The sequence below is a fragment of the Lichenostomus cassidix genome, chromosome Z (genome assembly GCF_008360975.1).
Source record: "Lichenostomus cassidix isolate B80296 chromosome Z, HeHo_3.0, whole genome shotgun sequence".
NCBI classification, from domain to species: domain Eukaryota; kingdom Metazoa; phylum Chordata; class Aves; order Passeriformes; family Meliphagidae; genus Lichenostomus; species Lichenostomus cassidix.
The window spans coordinates 29,028,993-29,049,574 of NC_139511.1; the positions used below are offsets into that span (position 1 = coordinate 29,028,993).

At 41.0% G+C, this 20,582-nt stretch overlaps 1 protein-coding gene across 1 annotated transcript; it reads right to left on the reverse strand.

Annotated features, from left to right (window-relative positions):
• Positions 1-345: 345 nt before the first annotated feature.
• NANS (N-acetylneuraminate synthase) lies at positions 346-9,754 on the reverse strand. Its single transcript, XM_085043418.1, has 6 exons — positions 9,549-9,754; positions 8,090-8,305; positions 4,917-5,016; positions 4,506-4,660; positions 3,200-3,466; positions 346-2,104 (listed from the first exon to the last, which is right to left on the reverse strand). Exons 1-6 carry the CDS (start codon positions 9,678-9,680, stop codon positions 1,895-1,897), a joined length of 1,080 nt encoding a protein of 359 aa, XP_084899544.1. The 5' UTR covers positions 9,681-9,754; the 3' UTR covers positions 346-1,894.
• Between the last annotated feature and the right edge of the window lie 10,828 nt (positions 9,755-20,582).

A 20,582-nucleotide genomic window follows, 5' to 3' on the forward strand; every position in this document is an offset into this window, starting at 1 on the left:
GGAGGGCTCCTGGTAGTAGCAGTAGGCCAAGCAGTAGGCCAGTGGTGCATTTGTGCCCCATTTATCTTTGTGTCCAATTTGCAATGCTCACATAAACCTAAGAGACACAGCTTGCAAGTTGCTATATATGGGTATTTTTCCCACCCCCACCAGATTAATTAAAGTCCTGGAAATTTCTGGAACCTTTGCTTACAGCAGTCTCTAGGACCAGCCCTGGCTAGAGTGAAAAACCACTGCTACTTGGAACTGGTCAGGTAATCTTACAGTGTTCAAATACTAAAGGCCCTAGAATTATCATTAATGCTGGCAAATGCTGACCATAGGCAGAAATGCAGAAACAAGAGCTTGTTTTATAAGCTAAGTTTATTTTTCAAATTTAAAATTAAAAATAATATTTTAAAAATTGAGTCGTTTTTTTATGTAAGGCAAGCATACTGCATCAGTCACAATTCACATATGGTCAAGCATATGACTCAACCTCTGCTTCCCCAATTGAAGATATGAATACAGTTTCCTCAGAATTGCACAAGGGTAAATATTTTGAAAGTAAACTGCTTATAAGTACAACACCACGCATCACCAAATTCAAGATACTTCTCTAACTCATGACCAAAAGGTAGCAAGTTCCAAGTAACCATCACTAGTAAATGATTCCACCACAGAAAAAAAGGAAATGTATTATACCAAACAGTTCCATGCTAAGAAAGGTAATTGAAGAATGAGTGATTTGCAGCTACTGATGCTACACATCAGCACATCCCTCCTGGTCAAAGCGAAATGTAGCTGGTGATAGGAGTGGGATTGCACTTCTTACTTGAAAAGTGAGACGCTGGGATGAAAGAGTAGAGCACACAAGAGGTGCACTGGCCATCATACTGAAGTATAATGATGTGATGTAGTCAGGCAGTTAGCCTCAGCCATCTCACATACCAGGTGTTGAGAGAAAAACCCCAATGCAGAGGATTTGGTTGTTGGTATAGAAAAAAAGGCTGCTCAAGCTTCACCAGCATTTGGCCTCCTACCTGAGAAGTTGCCCCCCAGGTCAAAGTAGAGGTATCCAAATGCTCTGCAGAATTGACTTAATATTCCAGACCTCACTCAACTCACAACAGATGCTTTTCACAATTTCTAAGCATAAGCATAAATTTATTTCCACTGATCCATCTACTTTTCTTCCCTGCTCAATCTCTCTGGCTTGCCCTTTTGCCTGTCAGTTCACAAAAAGGTTCTCTTGCCCCTTAAATGAGACCTTTCTAAATATCCAGTATCCTTCCTTTTCTAGGACTGTCTCTTGAGGCTCTAGCTTTCTCAAGAACCCAATTTTCCCACAGAATGCAGATTCCTGCAAACCACTGCTTTATCATGACACTTTTAAGGCTTTCATCTTGAGAAAAATCCATCTAGGTTGCATGTGTAGTTTTCTGTTCAGTGTACGTAAACATTCACTTAGATCTGTCTTCAACTCCAACCACAGTCCTGCTATCACAGGGCTGAGGCAAAAGGCAGAAAAGAGACGAATATCAAAAAATACAGGGCTAGAACAATTCGAAGTGTAGACAAAATTCTTGTGATATACTGTATTCTTAACAGAAAAGGGAAGCTGGAAAGCAGCAGAATGTGGTCTCATATTTGGCAAAACTCCACATTAAATCTAGGCTGAGTGGAATGGAGAAGAGAGGGTCATGGTATTTCCCAGGCACAATGCTATACAGTTTCTAATAAAAATCTTCATAATTTATATCCCCTTGTTTCTGAAATGTCGTGCTAATGAGAACCTGAAAATTCTAACCTGTTTGCATCCTCAAAATTACACCCCCTTCTTTTAATCTACTATGTTGCTATACTTAACGTTGTGCGGTAATACCTTGTGAAACATGGAATGGAGTGCTTTGGTTTAGCACTTCACTTTTTTTACATGATTTTCCACTACTTGCTCAGTGATGGTTTCATCTTCTTCAATATTTGTTTTAACCTTCTGGCCCACCAGGTCGAAGATGGATTCTGGGGGAAACCCCTTTGGCTCTCCCACCTTCACCGTCAGCATGTCAAGTGTCAGTATTGCACCTTCAGGAATTGCCACTTTTGCCACTACCGACTTTCCCAGCTACAGGGGAGAGGAAAAAAAAAAAACAATGTTTAAGATAAACACATTGCTAGGCTTAGTATAACCAAAGAGTATAAAAATATTCTCCAGTTATTTGAGAACAGGTTGTGTAGAACTGCCCTCTCCATTACTTATTCCAAATGAAGGTTTAATTTAGCCTGGAAACTTTCACTCTAACCAGGCTGCCAGGACAACACAGATGTTTTCTGAAACTGGATAGTGGCCCACTGGTATTTTTGAAAATCACAATGGAGGGAATCTGATTAGAATGACTGGTATTTCAGCTTAGTGTAAAAGCAGCTTGTACATGATCATGCAGACATATTACTCCTATTACTATTACCAAGTACCTGGCTGGTGAGGCTGCACCTTGAATCCTGTGTCCAGTTCTGGACCCCTCATTCTGGACAAGAAGGACACTGAGGTGCTGGAGTGAATCCAGAGAAGGGCAACAGAGCTGGGGAAGGGTGTGGTGCATAAGTCCTATGAGGAGCAGCTGAGGGAGCTGGGCTTGTTTAGCCTGGAGAGAAGGAGGCTCAGGAGGACCTTATCATTCTCTGTAACTCCCTGAAATGAGGCTGTAGTCAGGGGCAGGATTGGCTTCTTCTCCCACACAGCAAGTGACAGAAAAAGAGGAAATTACCTCAAGCTGTGCCAGGGGAAGGTTAGATTGGATATTAGAAAAAATTTCTGCTCCAAAAGGGTTATCAAGCACTAAAAGAGTCTAGAACTGTTTTAGTTCCACTAGGAAGTGGTTGAGTCATGATCCCTGGAGTTATTTAAAATGTCTAGACATGGCAGTTAGGGACATACTTTAAAGGTTGGCCTTGGCATAGGTTAGTGGTTGGACTCGATGATCTATAGGTCTTTTCCAACCCAAATGATTCCATGCTGCTACTCAAGTTAACCACTGGATGATAAACATAGAAATCTATCATACTCAAAACTGCCAACATTATACAGTGAGAAATTCTCTAAATGCAGAGGCAGAATCACTACTGCAATAAACAATTTGCAAGCTATTCTTCTGAATATAATTATTAGCTATAGGTCTAAATTACCTGCAGGTTTACATGAACCAAAATCAAAAGTTACCTTTTCATTGCAAGCCATTTCACAGGGCAAGAGTTGTTTGATTGGAGACCCCATTGCTTTTTCCACAGTACGGATGGCTTTCACTAACTCTGCCAGTTCACTGGGCTCCAGAGATGCCTGGTGGTCGCTTCCTTTCCATGTTTTGTCCAGAGTCACGTGGCGTTCCACTACTTTAGCACCCATAGCAACAGCGGCCACTGAAATGGCTATGCCAGTTTCATGCCCAGAGTAGCCAATGGGGATATCAGGGAAAGCTGACTGATATGCCTTGAATAATGACAGAATTGGTCTGAATTACCAAAGCAGTCGTTTCAAAGACAAAGCAAATTTAACAGTGATAACTGCAGCCAACAAATATTATGCCATAAAACAAGCAGCTGGTTATGCAGAGAATGCAACTTTTAAAATTCAACAAGTCACACTGCCTTACCAATTATCATGTTACAAATTTGACTAGTATTATCAATACTGACAAGAAAAATGAAGTATGTGCTCTTCTACAACTTGTGTTTCTCCTTTTAATTCAGTTCTACTATTCAAGGTCTTCAAAGCCTTATCAGTGTAAATAGCAGCAACAGTATCCTATTTTCATCCAATAACCCAGAGGACTGGTTAAACTAAATCTGTATCCAAAACAGATTTCTTCAACATTGTATTTAAAATCTGAAGCAATCTTTTAATCCATACATAGAGGACAGTCACCAAATCCTAAAGGCAATTAAATGCAGCCATGTGGCATTCTATTAAAAATAATATACTATGTGCGTATAAACCTAAGGTAGCACTTGAACACTGGCCAGTTTGGGAAAACTTTACTATATCACTATTGGGTGTGTCTTAGTAATATTTCCAGTGAAGGAAAGCATACAAGGGTCTAACCAATTTTCTTCATTGCTCTGATAAGCACATGAAGCTTTTTAAACAAAAGTTTCTAGTCTACCTCCCTGTTTAGAATTACATTCTCACTTCATGCAGCTTCTTAAGAGTAACAAGTCTACATGTTTTTCCTTTGGACTAAAAAGCACAGGATTAACCTGTTACCCATATGTCATGTTATCCTCTGTTGAACTGTGAGTACTCCAGTAATACCCTTTATCATATTCCTCAAAGATGAGTTCTGCTACAAAAGGACCCAGTGGATATTTTCACTTCAACACTTGCATTGTGAATTAGGGGAACAAGACACATCTCGTGCCTTCTCAGAAGCAAATTCCAGCATGCCCAAGATCTGAAAGTGTATCTCAGTAAAAGTGCACAGCCCTTCCATGCTACCCTACCCACGGCATGCTCTGGGTTACTCACTGACCGATATAACACGGAGATTGACATCCTCTGGCTGAAGTGGGTACGCGCTGGTGCATTGCAGGAAGCAGAAGTTTGGATTGATGGCCTTCACAATCTGATAAACCTGATGCATTGTGTTCATTGACTGCATCCCACTGGAAATCACCATTGGGCGACCTAGCCATCAGAAAAATGCACAAGTTTTGTCCTAGGTCTGCAAGAAAGCCACTCAAGATTAAATTATATTCTTAAAGTAAATTAATTCCTTAAAACTAGAAAAGAATTCTGGGCAAACCATTTTTTTATATCTGAGGGTGAGTTTCTTTTAAAGAAACTTCAGATTTTTCCCCAAAATCAAATGGAGAAAAGATCTAATAACTGATCTACTAAGAAATGGTGATGTTCACCAAGATGGCCCTAAGAAAATGCTTACCCTTCTTTGCAGTCTTTTCCAAATATGGGAAATTATTTGTATCTCCTGATCCTACTTTGAAAAATGGAACATCCAGTTCATGTAGAAATTCCACAGCCATCTACAAGGAAAAGAAATCACTGTTTTAACACTCCACTTCAGCTGGATCAAGGGATAAGGACTTACTGTGTTTGGAAATAAACAACCCTTCAAAACAGCAAAACCAAAGCTTTATTAATAGGTAAATATTAGAGACATCCACCCAAAACCCACTGCTCCTGAAGTATCATTTGCTATCCTGACAACATTAGTTTCTGATTTCTGTCCAGATGAAGTGTAATTATGGTTCCTTCTTTCATACTTCTACTATTTTTGTGCAGGTTTTTGACTGGGATCACTGTCTCAAGGCAGTCTCTGGTCCCCTACCACAGCTATACATTCTGATGCTTAATACAGGGGAGCTTCAGCTCAACCTAAAGACATACTTGTGTACCACAGCATTCTTGCTCTTTTTTTTTTTTTTTTTTTTTTTTAACTATCAAGAGAAAGCAACTACCTGCAGATGGGAGTCTGCCTGTTGAAGAAGAAATGTGCTACAAGTACACACACAGTCCTCCTGCCACAAATGTCCTGCAGGTCAGAAATATTAAACCACAGGTAGTAGAATAGATTTGTCACACTAAAAGCTTGTATGAACTTATTAAATAAGCACCAGGAAAAAAAACACAAAAGTACCCAAAAAGGAAAATCCAAATGAAGTTGTTTTTAGGACAGATACTAGACAATAAAATAAGCCAAAGGAAAGACCACAAAACCATTTATTCAAATGCCTATTACACTCTGCCTTCATCTAAAAAGATGTGTGCTATATTGAAGACAATTTAAGAATGATTAGAGGCCTCTGAAAATGGGTATTACATCATTAAGTGGCCTTTTAAAAATTAGTATTTTAAAGGACGAAAATTTAAATTCCAAACCTATCATAGGCAAGAGGTATTTAAATGCTTCATTCATCTCTGGGGAAAATAACAAAATAGTTACCACTGTCCCCTTCAATCACCCACAAACACTTTTAATTTCTTCAGCTCTTTCCTTGTTGCAGTTAAATGTACTTAGTGGCAGAGAAAGAATGCTAATGTCCAGAAGAGAATCACATCTTATTCAGTCTAATTTTTCTATCAGTATGATGGAGATTCAATTTCTTGTACCTAGGATGTATCACATCTCCTTAATATAATTTATTCACTGTTTAATACAGTTTATTCAGATGCACTGTGAATAAAGACAATGACTACTCTATATTAAAAAGGCACAGATTTTATCTCAGGAGATGGCAAAAAATAAAATATGACATGCAGATCTTGTATCTAAGGCCACTCTTCATTAGGTAAATATCTCTTGAAAATTAGGAGCTTTTCTTTAAGAGATTCAAGGACCAGGAAGCAATTTCAAATAACAGGAGTGACATCAAAGGGAGTGGTTCAATGAGATCCTGTGTACTGTCTCCAGTACACACTGGAACAGAATAGATAAGGAAGTTATTCAGCCTTTGTATTTACTTCACTCATCACTTCATTAATTTCCTCACATAGTTACGCACACAATTTAACCTTGTTGACATAGCTGGACTTTCAGAGATTATCCTAAATTTACTGAAGTTAATGTATAAACACTTCCAGTAGTTAATGCATTCTCAAGGATTTATTATGTCAATATATGCAATATTTCCCTTAAGTTCCAAACCCACGTATTGGAGAAATGCAACTAGAAATCTTTGGAGCCATGTAATGTAAATACTGCTCAAAAAAGAAGGCACAAACATGTATCAGTTCTGTGAATTAGCTGATGAAGCCACATACAAAGGAGTACAGCAGAGACAAAGAGGAATGCCAGTGGATTCCTCTTAGCTGCTGCCTCTGAAAGGTGTTCTGTGTGGCACTTTAGAATACCAGAGGTTTTAAGATCAAAAGAGGGAATGTGGGTTTTTTTTCTTCCCAAAGACACATGAGTCATTAAGATCCCAGATACAGAAGTCCAAGACGCCTGGGCTCATTTACTCCTTTCTTAAAGGAGTACATGTTCTTCAGCAGATCTTCTACACATGAAGATATCAACAAAAGAAATATCACCACACTCTCTTTTCACAGATGTATTTCTGAATCCATGGCACTGAGCTATTGCCACACACACAAAACATGAAGCAGGAGAAAAAGCTGCAAGAAAGAAGAATAACACTGATGTATCAGGAATTCTGTCTGATTGCAAGAGTGAGACACTGCATAGATCACTTTAAAACATTAAGTAAATCACATCCTTGTCCCATCCTGGATATGGCTACTTGAGAAAGCCAGGGACATTGTTGTGCTGGCCATATGCCAGAGTCGCTAGTTTACTTCTGGTAGAGTCTCTTTTAGTTTGGTTCTCTGTATTTTGTAGGCCACCAAGAAAAGTAAAACAATCTGTAATCTCTCCCCTATACTGAAGTTCAAGAGTTAGGTGACCTTCCCAGTTTACGCATTTCAGCTGTATGTTGCATTTGTTAATACTGTCACTACCGCCACTGTGAGGCAGGCAACATGCAACAGTTACAAGTACACATCTCAAGGGGGAACAGCAGCAGATGAGTTTTGTGGAGCTGAGAAGCTGGTGACTGACTGTTCAAGAGCCCACTGGCAAAAATCAGTAAACGATTCAGGAGTAACAGGGCAACGTGTAGAACCTCTCCATGAGATTAGTAAAAGAAATAGGGCCATAAACATTTCTGCACTTAGAAACACCACAGGGGTCTAGTAAACAACAAGGCGGGAGGAAAAAAAGAGGGAAATAATAGGGATTAGATCAAGAAAGGAATCAGGTTTAAATACAGAAGGACGTTGGATATGCTTGAAACCAACACACCAGACAACACCAGAGAGCGGTCTGATTGCCATCTTGATCTAAAGTCTCAAAGCCTCAATTGTTTATGTAGGTCAGACTGAAGCCTTGTCTCTGATATTACTTACTGTGTTTAAGTATCCCTGCACACATGACAAATCTTTCAAAATATTCAGCTAGCTACTCAACCATTGTAGCGACACAGGTGAACTGGCAAATTACTCTAGGTCTCTCTTTTATGTAAGAACTATCACACCTAAGTAATACCCAACAGACACAACAACCAGAACCCCCTTGTCATTCCAGTATGGCTGACATACCTCATCCATGCCAGATGCTGTGAAGAAAATGCCAATCTCCTCTGCATACTTCTTTAGCTCTCTATATTGGTCATGACTGAACTCCAAGTGCCGCTTGTGCTCTCCATATGTCTTTCCCCAGGAGTGTTTAGAGGTGTAGGGCCTTTCTAAGGCTTTCTTGTTGAATTTGTACTCCAGTTCACTCTTCTGGAACTTAGCACAGTCTGCTCCGCAGTCCTGCAAAACAAGCTGGTGCACACTGAGTGGAAGTGCAAGTAAAACTGCACTCATCCTAAATCTGGATGCAAGGAGTGAGTAACCAACGTGCTCATCTGCTGTGGAGTTTTCACATTATCATCATAGCAATCACAGAAATGGCAATGAACACAGAGTGACTTCAGACCTACACACACCAGCCCTTTTATTTTAAAGTGCCTACACAGTCGGTAGAGCAGCAATCTAGACAGAAGTCATATTAAACCTAAAAAACTACTTAGCCTCTTGCTATGCATGCTGCTTATTCAAAGAGTTAACTTCAGTGGTGTTTTCTCCAGATTAGCTGTCACAGATAATTTTACATTAAAACAGGACACAGGATTCTGTGGCACAAGAAGTATGAATCTAAAATTCATAAAATCATCAAGACTTGAAGAAACTTCTGATACTAAGTCCAACCGTGCAGCACCACCACAGTAACCCCTAAACCACATCACCAGCACCAGACACCTCTTGAACACCTTCAGGAATAATAATCCATTTGAACTCACACAAACTGTGAATTTATGTCCTCGTTAGAGCAGTCTGCGTTTACACTCCAGTCACAAACACACCATGCCTCCAGCTGTGATAATGTGCCGTTTTCTAACAGATATAGCATCGAATTTCAGAGCAGCTTGGCTGTCTTACTGAATGACAGAAGTGCTACTGTAAAAAGACTCTACAAGTCAACCAAGTCAAACAGGAGGTTCATTAGAGATGGTTCAGCAGCTGCCTGATCCTTCTCAAACTCCCTGTAAACTCATGCCACCAGGTGCCACGTCCAGTCTTTCCTTTCAACACCTCCGGGGACGGCGACTCCACCACCTCCCTGTACAGCCCATTTCGATGTCTGTTCACTCTTTCTGTGAAGAAATTTTTTCTGATGCCCTTCCTTAACCTCTCCCGGCACAGCTTGAGGCCATGTCCCCTCATCCTGTCACTGGCTGCCCGGGAGAAGAGGCCAACCCCTACCTGGCTATCCTCTCAGGGAACTGTGGAGAGTGGTGAGGCTCCCCCGTGAGCTTCATTTTCTCCAGGCTAAACCACCCCAGCTGCCTCAGCCGTTCCTCACACGACAAGCGCTCCAGACCCTTCACCAAAGTGAAATGCATGGGTCTCCCTGCAGACACTCCGCATCAGGGACAAACCCTCCCGCGCGTCCCCTGGCCGCGCCCCGGCGCTCTCGCTCACCCGCCTCCCCCCTTGCGACCTCCGCGCGCACCTTGGCCATGCGGATCATGCGCTTGGCGATATCCAGGTCGCCCTGGTGGTTCTGCCCGATCTCGGCGATGATGAAGCAGGGCTGGTCGCCGCCGATGCGGCGCCCTGGGCACAGCTCGAACTCCCGAGCCATGGTGAGATGGCGGCAGCCGCACCGCTCGCCCGCGACTGCGCCGCCGCTCCCCGGCCCCGCCGCACCCCTGCCAGCCACAGCCAATCGGCCCTGCCGGCGGGCGAGGACTCCCTCCCCATTGGCCACCTCCCGGCGCTAGGGCGGCCGGCAGGGGGCGCCGCGGCACTGCGGAGGGGCAGCCCCAGCCGGTCCACTCCGCAGCCCGTCCCGCCCTCAGCCCGCCCCGCCCTCAGCCCGGCCCTCCTTTAGCCCGTCCTCCTTTAGCCCGTCCTCCTTTAGCCCGTCCCTCCCGCCCTCCGCCCGTCCCGCCCTCCCTCAGCCCGTCCCGCCCTCAGCCCGGCCCTCCCCCCCTCAGCCCGTCCCGCCCTCAGCCCGGCCCTCCTTTAGCCCGTCCTCCTTTAGCCCGTCCCTCCCGCCCTCCGCCCGTCCCGCCCTCCCTCAGCCCGTCCCGCCCTCAGCCCGCCCCGCCCTCAGCCCGTCTCCCCCTCAGCGGGCGGTGTCCTGCGCTCTCCGCGGAGCGGCTTTGCGGGGACATCGCCAGCCCCGCCAGGGAAGCGGCTTCCCGGGAAACACATACCAACCGGGTGCCCCACCTAAGAGACCCTTAATATGCAGTGATACAGCTATATATTATGCACCAGATGCTTCTTAAAAACTTCTGGGTGTGGTGACTCCACCACCTCCCTGGGCAGCCTATGCCAATGCCTGACCACTCTGATAATATTTTTTCTAATAATTCATCTGTATCTCCCCTGTCTCAGTTTAAGGCTGTTCTCGTCCTCTCACTGCAGGCACGGCAGGAGAGCCTGACGCCCGCTTCACTACACCTTTCATGGAGTTGTAGAGACTTGCTTCAGAAAAATTTTCAATGATACATAGAAATAAATGGTAAAATGTGCAGCAGTGGCTAAGGCCACTTCTGAGAGTATCTTATTCCCGAATCCTCTTCTGACAGACAGACTCACTTGTGACATTTTGGGCGTGTCTGTGAGGTTTTTAATGGAACTGAAAATCAGTGATTTCAATTTTTATGATTTTGTGGTACATGGCTGGTGGGTTTTTGTTTATTTGTTTGTTTGTTTAATCTGGTTGTTTGTTCTGTTTTTGGTGAGGGATATGAAGCTAAGTTGAGTCTCAAGACCTCATCGACACACAGTGCTAGCACCACACACTGTGGTTATAGTACAGTAATTATTTTTGCTGGTATTGACTGTTCTCTAAGGAGAACTGCATCCTTCTAATAGACTGCAGTGACTGGTTCAACAGAACCAGCAGACTCTAAGCAGTATAGTACTACATGAGAGATAGAATTAGAAATTGCCTCAATTTTAAATCAGAAATGGCCTTGATGAGCACATATTGGGATATGCCACTGCAGAAGTGACACTCAAAAAGGATTCTGTCTTTTACAAAGGATTGAATTATGTAAATTATGGTGAGGACATGTTATAAATACACCTTTTTTTCTTTGTGTGACTAAGAAATGCAGACCATATAAAATGTTTGTATCTGTATAAAGCCAACCAGTTCTCCAGAAACAGTTCAGTTGTCTGAGACTGTCTCACAAAAAACAAAGTTTCAGGACAGCACAACCTATACTAGCCATTTCTACTGGTCAATTACATTGACCACAGTCACAGGTGGATACAAATGCAGGCATAGCTTTTTTAGGCATGCTGAATGACCGTTATAGAAAGAGACCTGAATAAATTACAGTCCCTACAAAAATGGTTGCATTTATGCAATGGGTAATACATGCTTCATGTTCTTACAAAGAATTTTCAGGGAAAGAATAAAAAGTTAAAAGTGTACTGGAAGTATTACTAATACACCCCATATGGGCTATAACAGTATAACTTCAGGAATTACATAGGGTAGAAAGCCATACTATAGTCTGTTGAACTTTAGGATTCTAAAAATTAACTAACAATTTATTAAAACTCCTGACACTCAATATTGGCTATGCAAAACAATTGGTGAATGTAACCTTAATACTGCATGAATACAAACATTGAGAATAATTATGATGAAGTTTACCCCAAAAGCTCGCTGATTAAAAAAGGAGCTCATTAGGTGTTCTTTAATTATAATATTTGAAGCAAGCCTCTAATATGCTACAATTAGCATATATTTGCTACAGCGAGCCTCTAATATGCTGCTCTAATATACTACCTACCCTATGAGACATTTCTCCAACAAAACTACATGGCTTGGGGCCCAAAGCCAGCTTGTTTCTTGTAGTTCCTTAAGTGCTCTAGGTTCTTCCTGCACAAACATTTACCATGAGCTCCACAAAACAAACACACCCTTCTTTCCTAGGGCAAGTTCCTTGTTCAATCATCAGGTAAAGAAGCAGGAAAAAATGCCTCCAGAACACAAGTAACTAACTTCTGGAATAATTTTGCAATGACAGAATAACATTTTGCGTATTATACTCTAAAAATGACAGAAGATTGAGCCCCTGTGCTGTTCATTATCCAATATTAAAGCAGTAGAACTGGAGGTAAGAGAATATGCATATATATATGTACACACACGTATATATATGTATGTCTAATGTAAAGTGCAAAATAAACAAATAATAATAGTAGAGAAATTGTGAACTATTCCAATCCAGGCAGTTTTACACTGCCTAACATTTCCTAATGAAGGTCTGGCCACACCAATTCCAACGTGGTTTTCTGTGAAACTCTGTGTTCCTTATCTTAAACCCTGGTTCTGTTGCATGTTTGTCTTTTCTTTCAATGGGAAAGCCAGCTCACACTGAGGATTTAATGGATGTATTTATGCACAGTAATGAGAAGCACACATAGAATACAACAGAGTACTTCCAGGTGGAAGGGACCTACAATGATTGTTTAGTGCAATTGCTTGACCACTTCAGGGCTGGTCAGTGTGATGGTTGTCACACTGGTAGTTATCACACTAGGTAAACTGAATTTACATGCAGTAATGCTTTATTCAGGAATTAAAGAGCTGAGACTGCAAGTACATGTAGTTTATGCACTCAGACACAGACTGCTATACAACACTAAAACTTGACCAGCATAATAAAAGACATTGGAAGAGCCTTGGTCCTTGAAACAGGTAATGTGCTTGCAGCTTTGACATAATTTGTAGGAAGAAAATTCCAGCGATGACAACCGTTTGCCAGCAGCAATTCCTTTCAAATATGAAGATGTAGTACTTTTCAAAAGTTCTCGAGTTTGTCAGTGAATTTTAATTCTCTCATCTCCTTTCCTTGGACTATATCCTCTGCAATTCTGGGAGGTGTTGACATCCCACAGCCACATAATTTATTTGTCTTATTCTGTTCTTTGGCTGCTTCCTTTTCCTCTTTGTTATGTCGAAAGCAGTGTTCTCAGCACTTAAGACTATAATTTCTCAAGAACCAGGAGCTGACACCAGTGAGATGTTTATAGTCTTCTGACCTCTGTTTTCAGCCTGTGCAGGTATTTGCAAGGACTCTGGTATTATCACACACTTAAACTCCACATCTTAACAAAAGACACCTGGTACCCAACTTCAGTTTGCACTGAGTAAATTCACTCAAGCTAATAACAAACCTTACAGCCCAACAGTTCTTGTGGCCTTGCAATGCTAGCATTAGGTTTCTTACTAGCAATGACAATATAATTTTTATTGGGCCATCCAGACAACAATGGCAGGCAGTATATCACCTTGTGGTGACAGCAAGAATTTGATTTCTGCAGATTTTCTTTATTTCAGCCCAGCATCTGAATTTTAGTTTCTACACAAGTTCTGACAAGCTAAAATTACCAGCATGTTTCCCTTTTGCTCTGACCAGCTTTCTTGTGCAACTTTGAGAACAAGCCTGCGTATTGTGAATGAGTCCAGATGTGCTCACAGTTCAATAAATTACAGTAATGGATCAACTTGGCCTTTCACCAGATCGTGTGGAGTTTAAGTAACTTTTAAAATTACTTCCACAAGAACAAGTGAGAGATTGCATACAATATTTGGGAGGGGTGGCTGTGAAAATGTGAATGAGACAACTGTTACTGACAACCAGTGATTAAGAGTTACGGAGGCAGGAAGGGATTCAGAAGGTAACAGATGTAAGGAGAAACTAGGAAATAGTGACAAAATACAGTGACACTGGCTGATACTGGGCCAGTGGATTACTGAGAATGGTGTGAAGCCCAAAAGCTGAGGAGTATGAGAAACTGGACAGAAAGTTGGGGGACGGGGGAACTTGAATGATATTGGTTTCATGAGAAATGCTGCTGGAAATAGCAGCTGAGGGGACTGAGTCACGAAACTCAGAGTCTTTCTCTTGCCCTGAGTGCTATGAATAATATGATACAAATAGGGCTAGAAGTAAGGAGTCTGCTGTCTGGCAGTAAGAGAAAAAGGTAGATGATGATAAGCATAATATTTTTTCCCTAAAAAATCAAAAGTGAAGGGCTAGGATCCATTAGAACACATTCAAAATTGAGAAAGATTTAGAACTTAGCTAGAGACCTGCCATCAGTATATTTTCTCCCTCCTTTTGCACAGCTCTCTTCTCTCCTGCATTTATTTCCTGGGCTGAAGGAACAGAGATCTCTGTTTCCACTCTGTGTGTATCACTGGGATCCATTGCTTTCTGACTTGACAATGCACATGATTATGGCTATGACACAAAGCACATTTTGAGGATTATAAAAACCTCAAATGATAATGCCTGCTAGTTTTAAGATTTTTCAGTCATAATTTTTGCCTCTTTTAGCTTACTTAGTGAACAGTAAGTAAAATATTCCCCTCAAGAGCAATCTTGCCCCAGACTGTACCAAATACAGTGGAGGTGACTGTCCTAGTCTGTATATCCTGTGCTTTAGAAGACGGCAGAAAGCTCATTCACAAACCAGCCAGTTCTGATTCACTGTTTTTGCCATCAAGTTGCTGGATGACACTGGGCTAATCACTAAAATAAGCTTTTCACATCTAATTGCCAAACTGAATTCTTACAGCTGGCCTATTCAAAGCATTATTGTTTAGTTTACAGATTTGTTGAATTCTTGTATCTACAAATCAATAGGAGAAATATGATGAACTAACACAATAGTTATATAAAATATGTGGGTTTTGGCATCTCTGATTTGGCTTTTGGAATTAATAGACACTGTCCACTTTAATCTTGTTGTAGTTCAGTTCCACTCTGTAGGGGCAGAGGAGGGAGGAGAGCACACTCTGGAAATTGAGGGCAGAGAGGGAGAGGAATAATATTCTCTCACTTTTCTGAGAGGTGTGTAAATGTAAATTATTTCTTTAAGAAGCCTCCACACTATTGTAAAAGGCACAAAGGAGAGCCATAGGACAGAAATAATACATCTGTTGTCCGAGGAGCAGTTGAAAAGTGTGTGATGCAGAAACCCGTGACATTTGTTATTCTCACAAAACAGTGAGAATAAACAGAATGTTTGTTTGTCAGCTTAGCTCGAGGCTGTCAGTCCTGCTTCAGTGGTGCTGCAGGAGTGCCCATCTACATCTCAGCCTCCTAGCCTGCCTAGCTGACATCGCTCATCATTGACCTGCTCATCACTACAATCTTTGGGCTGAGGTCTCTAACACTTGCAAGTGTTAGAAAGAAAACTCTGACTTTCACATGGATGCTACTGCCTTGATTACCAAGGAAGAAAAAGTCAGCTTAATTTATATTGTGACAAGGCAGCTGAATGGGTTCCTATGTCCTTCCTATGCATTCAGAAGGTAGATTACACTTAGGCAAGTGTCAGGGAAACCGGTGCAATACCTCGCCTTCTGAATTGAATTCAATCATTAACCTGTTGCAGATGCTTTAAAAGCTCTTGACTACCCAGTTTTCCATATAGTCAAACTGCCTTTCAAAGTTCTTCTGAAAATGGCAATTAATTACAAAGGTAAAAAGAAAAATCCCTGTCAATAAAGAATGGCTTTTCCCTTCTACCAGAGCCTTCTTAACTTGACTTCCTTACCTTGCAATAGTCTGCAGTAAGCTGTGATTTCTGCTCAGTATGTACTTCAACAATCCCTGTAATTCAAGTGGCTGTCATGTATTTCAGGTTCAATTAAACCATTAAAAAAAAATCACACTTCAAAAAGCAGTTTACAGCAGAAATATAGTTAAAGGGTTAATTTGATTTATGCTTCCTTGCATGAATTGTTTCTATGCAGTCAGATTCTTCTCAACATTTTGTGCCCCATGTTGGCTTTATTCAAGGTGAAATATTCATTCTGCACCTCATGGAATATTTTTGTGTCTGTAAATCAAATCCAGAAAAGGCCAATGCTTTATTGTTTCTAAGGAAGCAAATAGGATTTTAATGCATTAAGGAAATGGTAGATCATTTGCTAATATTTCAATTAATTTTACTATCTTAGGAGTTGCAGAAGTTCCACATTCAGAAGTGATACTGAAAGACTAAGACAATGTATTGTGAAGTAGCCTTGGGAATCCAAACTGTAGAACAAAGATATAAAAGAGATTGTCCAGAAAACCTGATGAAAACTAATTTACTGAATACATTTTCAAATATACTACAGGAGAAAAATTTTTCACTGAATACTTCTGATGGTGTTGGGGAAATTTATAATTTCTACTGTAGATTTAATAGGTCCCTTCAGTTATGTCAGAGAAGATGAGGGTGAGGTTATAGAATGGAAAGATGCTTATTACCTACAGAGTTGCAATCAATTTGGTCAGACATGCTAAGAAGTTATCATCTCTAAAAAACTAATTTTTCTCTCAGGTCAGTTCTGTCAGGCAGGCTGACAAGTCTTCCTTTGGATGGAAGAACTTGACATGCAGCACATTCTACAGCAACAAACTGTGAAGTCAAACATACATGTCACTGCTTTGTGGAGTCAGAAATTCTGTTTAATCTTTCACTAGTGAGGAATTCAAAACATTTTTCTGTGAAGTTGTTCTTGAAGATATGAATGGAAATTGCCTTTCCTCAGGCTTAGGGTACTCTCCCAATTGATATTTCAAAGATCATTGAGTGGTCTCACAATGACATAAATCATCTTCCTTGTTGGCATGGATGCCAGACAAGAGTAGATTAAACAGATTTAATAAGCCAGGAGTTTAGGCTTCTTGCAGACTTCAGGAGTTCTACATGGTAACATTTTTTTCTACTTGGTAATAAGCCTTTATCCTGAAAAGGAGAATCAATGACCTGGCTTGCAGATGTGTTCTAGAAATACCTGCAAATAGGCAATTTTCTGTACCAACAGAGTGCTTTTGCTTCCTGATAATTAATGAGTTTTGTACTGAGAACTAAAAGGGATCCTTCAAGCACATTTGCCCTTGTTATTTCATATACCTCTCATAACACCACAAAAAAGTTGACTTCACAATCTTAATGGAAAAGCAACATGCTATAAGAGTTTTTTTTTCTGTGCATTTGCTCTGATTCCTTTTAGGAAAGCAGATGATACTCTTAAGAAAACAAGTCGTAAGGTGTAAAAAAAAAATCTAGTTCTAGTTTTTCTTGTATTTCTGAGGAAGTAATGATCCATGGGGAGCCACATAATACTGTTTCAACTATGAGAAAGACACCTGTCTCTACAGTAGATTTGTATGCACCTAAATCAGAGGTCCGTTGCAATAAAATAATCCTAACTTTCAAGAATCCCAAGGCTCTGGAACCAGAGAAATAGTCTGGACCAGAGAAATTGTCTTGAGCAAAGAAGACTTACTCTGGGTGGAGAAGGACCAGTTTAAAGAGCTCATAAACAAATAGGCCTTACATACTCCACCAATGAGAAAGCTGATGTCTTTGGGAGTCTACCCTTGATAATCTTTGAAAGGCCATGGCAATTGGGAATGTTCCTCAAGTCAAAACTGAGGAGCCCCTGGGAAGGTGATGGAGCAACTAATCCTGGGTACCATTTCCAATCCCAGGAAGGACAAAAATTCATCAGTAGTCACCATGAATTTATGAAGGGGAAATCATGCTTAACCAACTTGATAATCTTCCACAGTGAGTTGCCTTGCCTGCTGCATGAATGGAGAGCTGTGAGACATTGTTTACCTTGGCTGTAATAGCGTTTTAATGCTGTCTTTCACAATGTTCTAACAAGACAAGCTGACAAAGTATGGGATAAATAAATGGGTAGTGAGGTAAACTGACAATTATCTGAACAATCAGGTCCAGAGGTTATGCTATGTGGCAAAAAATCAAGTTGGAAGCACGTTCAGTAGCATTATACTTCACGGAATGATAGTGGGGCCAGTACTGCTGAGGTTCTTCATTAAAGACCTGGATGGTGGAGCAGAGTGCTGCTACAGCAAGCTCACATATTATACAAAACCAGGAGGAGTGACTGTTACATCAGAGGGTTGTGCTGTCATTTAGAGGGACCTTGATAGGCTGGAGAACTGGGCAGAAAGGAATCTCAGAAAACCCAACAATGGGAAAGTCATGGTCTTACATTGGGATAAGAGTAATTCCAGCCATCAGTACATTCTGGGAGCTGAGCATCTGGAAATAACTTGGCAAGGAAGCTCAATTATTTAGCAAGGAACTCTAGTTGGAGTCTTTGGGAGCAAGAAGTTTATCACCTACCAGCAATATGCCCTCATGATGAAAAAGCCCAGCAGCATCCTGGGCTGCACTAGGAAGGCCACTGCCAGCATGTGAAGGAAACTGATCCTTCCTTGGCATTCGGCACATCTGGAATGCTGAATCCAGTTCTGGGGCCACAGACCTAAAAAAGACATGGGCATACTTGAGTGAGTCCAGGGCAAGACAACAAAGATTATTAAAGGGTTGAAGTATCTTTTGTATTCAGGAGAAGCCCACTCTAGCCATTAAAAAGATTCCCAAGACTTTACCTTCATGGTATTGCTTACTCTATAATTCATATAATTTCAGGTATCCTGTATTTGCAAACCTGCCTCTGTCTACTATTCTTGTAATATTACTTCCTACTGTTCTGCTCTGACGGTTTATCCCTCCACTCTGTTCATCTTTGTGCAGCTCTGTGCTTCCCTTAGGTAGGGAACAATGTCTATTCTCTGCTTACTCAGATTCTGCTTGAATACCCTGCACAGCTGTGATGATTAGAGATACAGCTGTAGGAGCAACAAAAAAGCAGCATAGCAACGTATTTATTAGTTCTAGGGATGTTTCTTGTTTTACCAGCTACTGGGTGTTCTTTGGAAAGCAGACCTCTTATCTCGGGATGTTTGTGTTTAACAATGCAGAAACTACTGGCAGCATCTCTTCATTATTCCATGTAATTAAATTCTCATGGCAGCAAATCAGCTTGATAAACTGAAAGCAGTGTGTCTTGCTGCAGTACTGGAGGTCTTGTAGCAGAACTCATGTTTGTCAATATGCACGTGAAAAAAAGGGTGGGCCACTTCAAACCCTCTCATGTAACTGGTGACTTGATGCACCCAAGGAACCTCTCTCAGGAAAAAACTGCCTTCTTTCTGGGGATGAGAGGTACATATATTACAAGGCTGCCTTCTCTTGGGTATTGTAGCAATAAACATGTCTCCAGTTTGATTGCCTGAACAAGGGAATTGCTCTTTGCTCTTCCAAGGTAGGCAGAGTGAGCAGATGGCTTATTTAAGGTGCTAGTGTCAATATGAGTTATAGACCCTGGCTTAGCTTTAAATCCAGCCTCATCAAAACAAGGTGAACAGCTGCAGCATGAGTCTGCAGTGCAGATGGGTTTGAGCTGCATGGCAGTGACGTGTATCAATGTTTTCTTTGTGGGCTTTAGTCTTCAGAAACCCATTTAGTAGAACTGTTAATTGTAGCTGTAAATGTCCAAGTCAACGTATGCGCAGTGACCTTTACAAACCTGCTTTGAGGGAGCTTCCAGATTGATGTGATGTGATGTGCAGGGTAGTTGCTGTGGAGCAGACACATGCTGTTATCTTTACGTGCTTATCAAATCAGTTCTTTTTGGCTCTTGTACTTTGTGAAGGAGTGGCAATCTGACCCCATGCAGGGACCATCTTTCTGATATAGGAGCCTAATTATAAAATATTAGGTTCTTGTGAGTGAAAATCTAGGGTTTTTTCCTCGCTTCTGTCTATAGCTTGAAAGTTGCTAGCCATCAGCACTTTGAGGGAACCTCTTAATTGATTTAAATGGAGCTGGAGTCATTATGTGCTGTCACCTTCTACTTTCCGCTAACTGTGGACTCTTGTGCAATGAGGTTCTAGTTAGAGAGGTTTCCTGGGAAGTGATTCATGTCCAGATGTCAGCTGTGCAATGTCTTTCTCATTTGCATACTTACAGAGTGTTGTAAGAACTTGCATTTAAATTTTTTCTTGAGAAACATCTATTCTGCTAATGATTTAATTTCTTAAATCAAAAACATTCTGAAAGAGCCAGAGAAATCCCACCACCCTGTTGAAATGATTTTCTTAATGTTGGAAGTGAAGAATTGCAAACCTGTATTTTCATAAATGCTTGAAAACATATTTTTAAACTACTTCTAAAGCAGATTTCAGTACATATAGACAGTGGAATTAAATGTCATCTCCAATCTTTCAATTATTGGAGAGAAACAGAACAATCCTTACACTCTTTTGCAGTCTGATTGCCTTTTAATATTCCTATGAAGGTTTATTCATCTAATATTTCTGCGATACTGTCTTCTCTCCAGCGTGACACATCAACAAACGACTATGGACAAAATACAAACAGTATACTACTCTTATGTTTTATACTAGTCTCTAAGGAGTAACTGGCCTCTAGAAAAGGAGGTGTCTTGATTTTTTTCACAGAATAAGAAACCAGGAAAGTAATAACAGCTTTCTCACTGCAAGAACACTTCATGGTGCATCTGAATTACAGATACCATACAAATTTTTGAATTCATCATCAAAACAGGTCTAATGGCTCACTGTATTTTCCCTTGCATTTAAAGCAAATAACATTCAGTCACTCATTC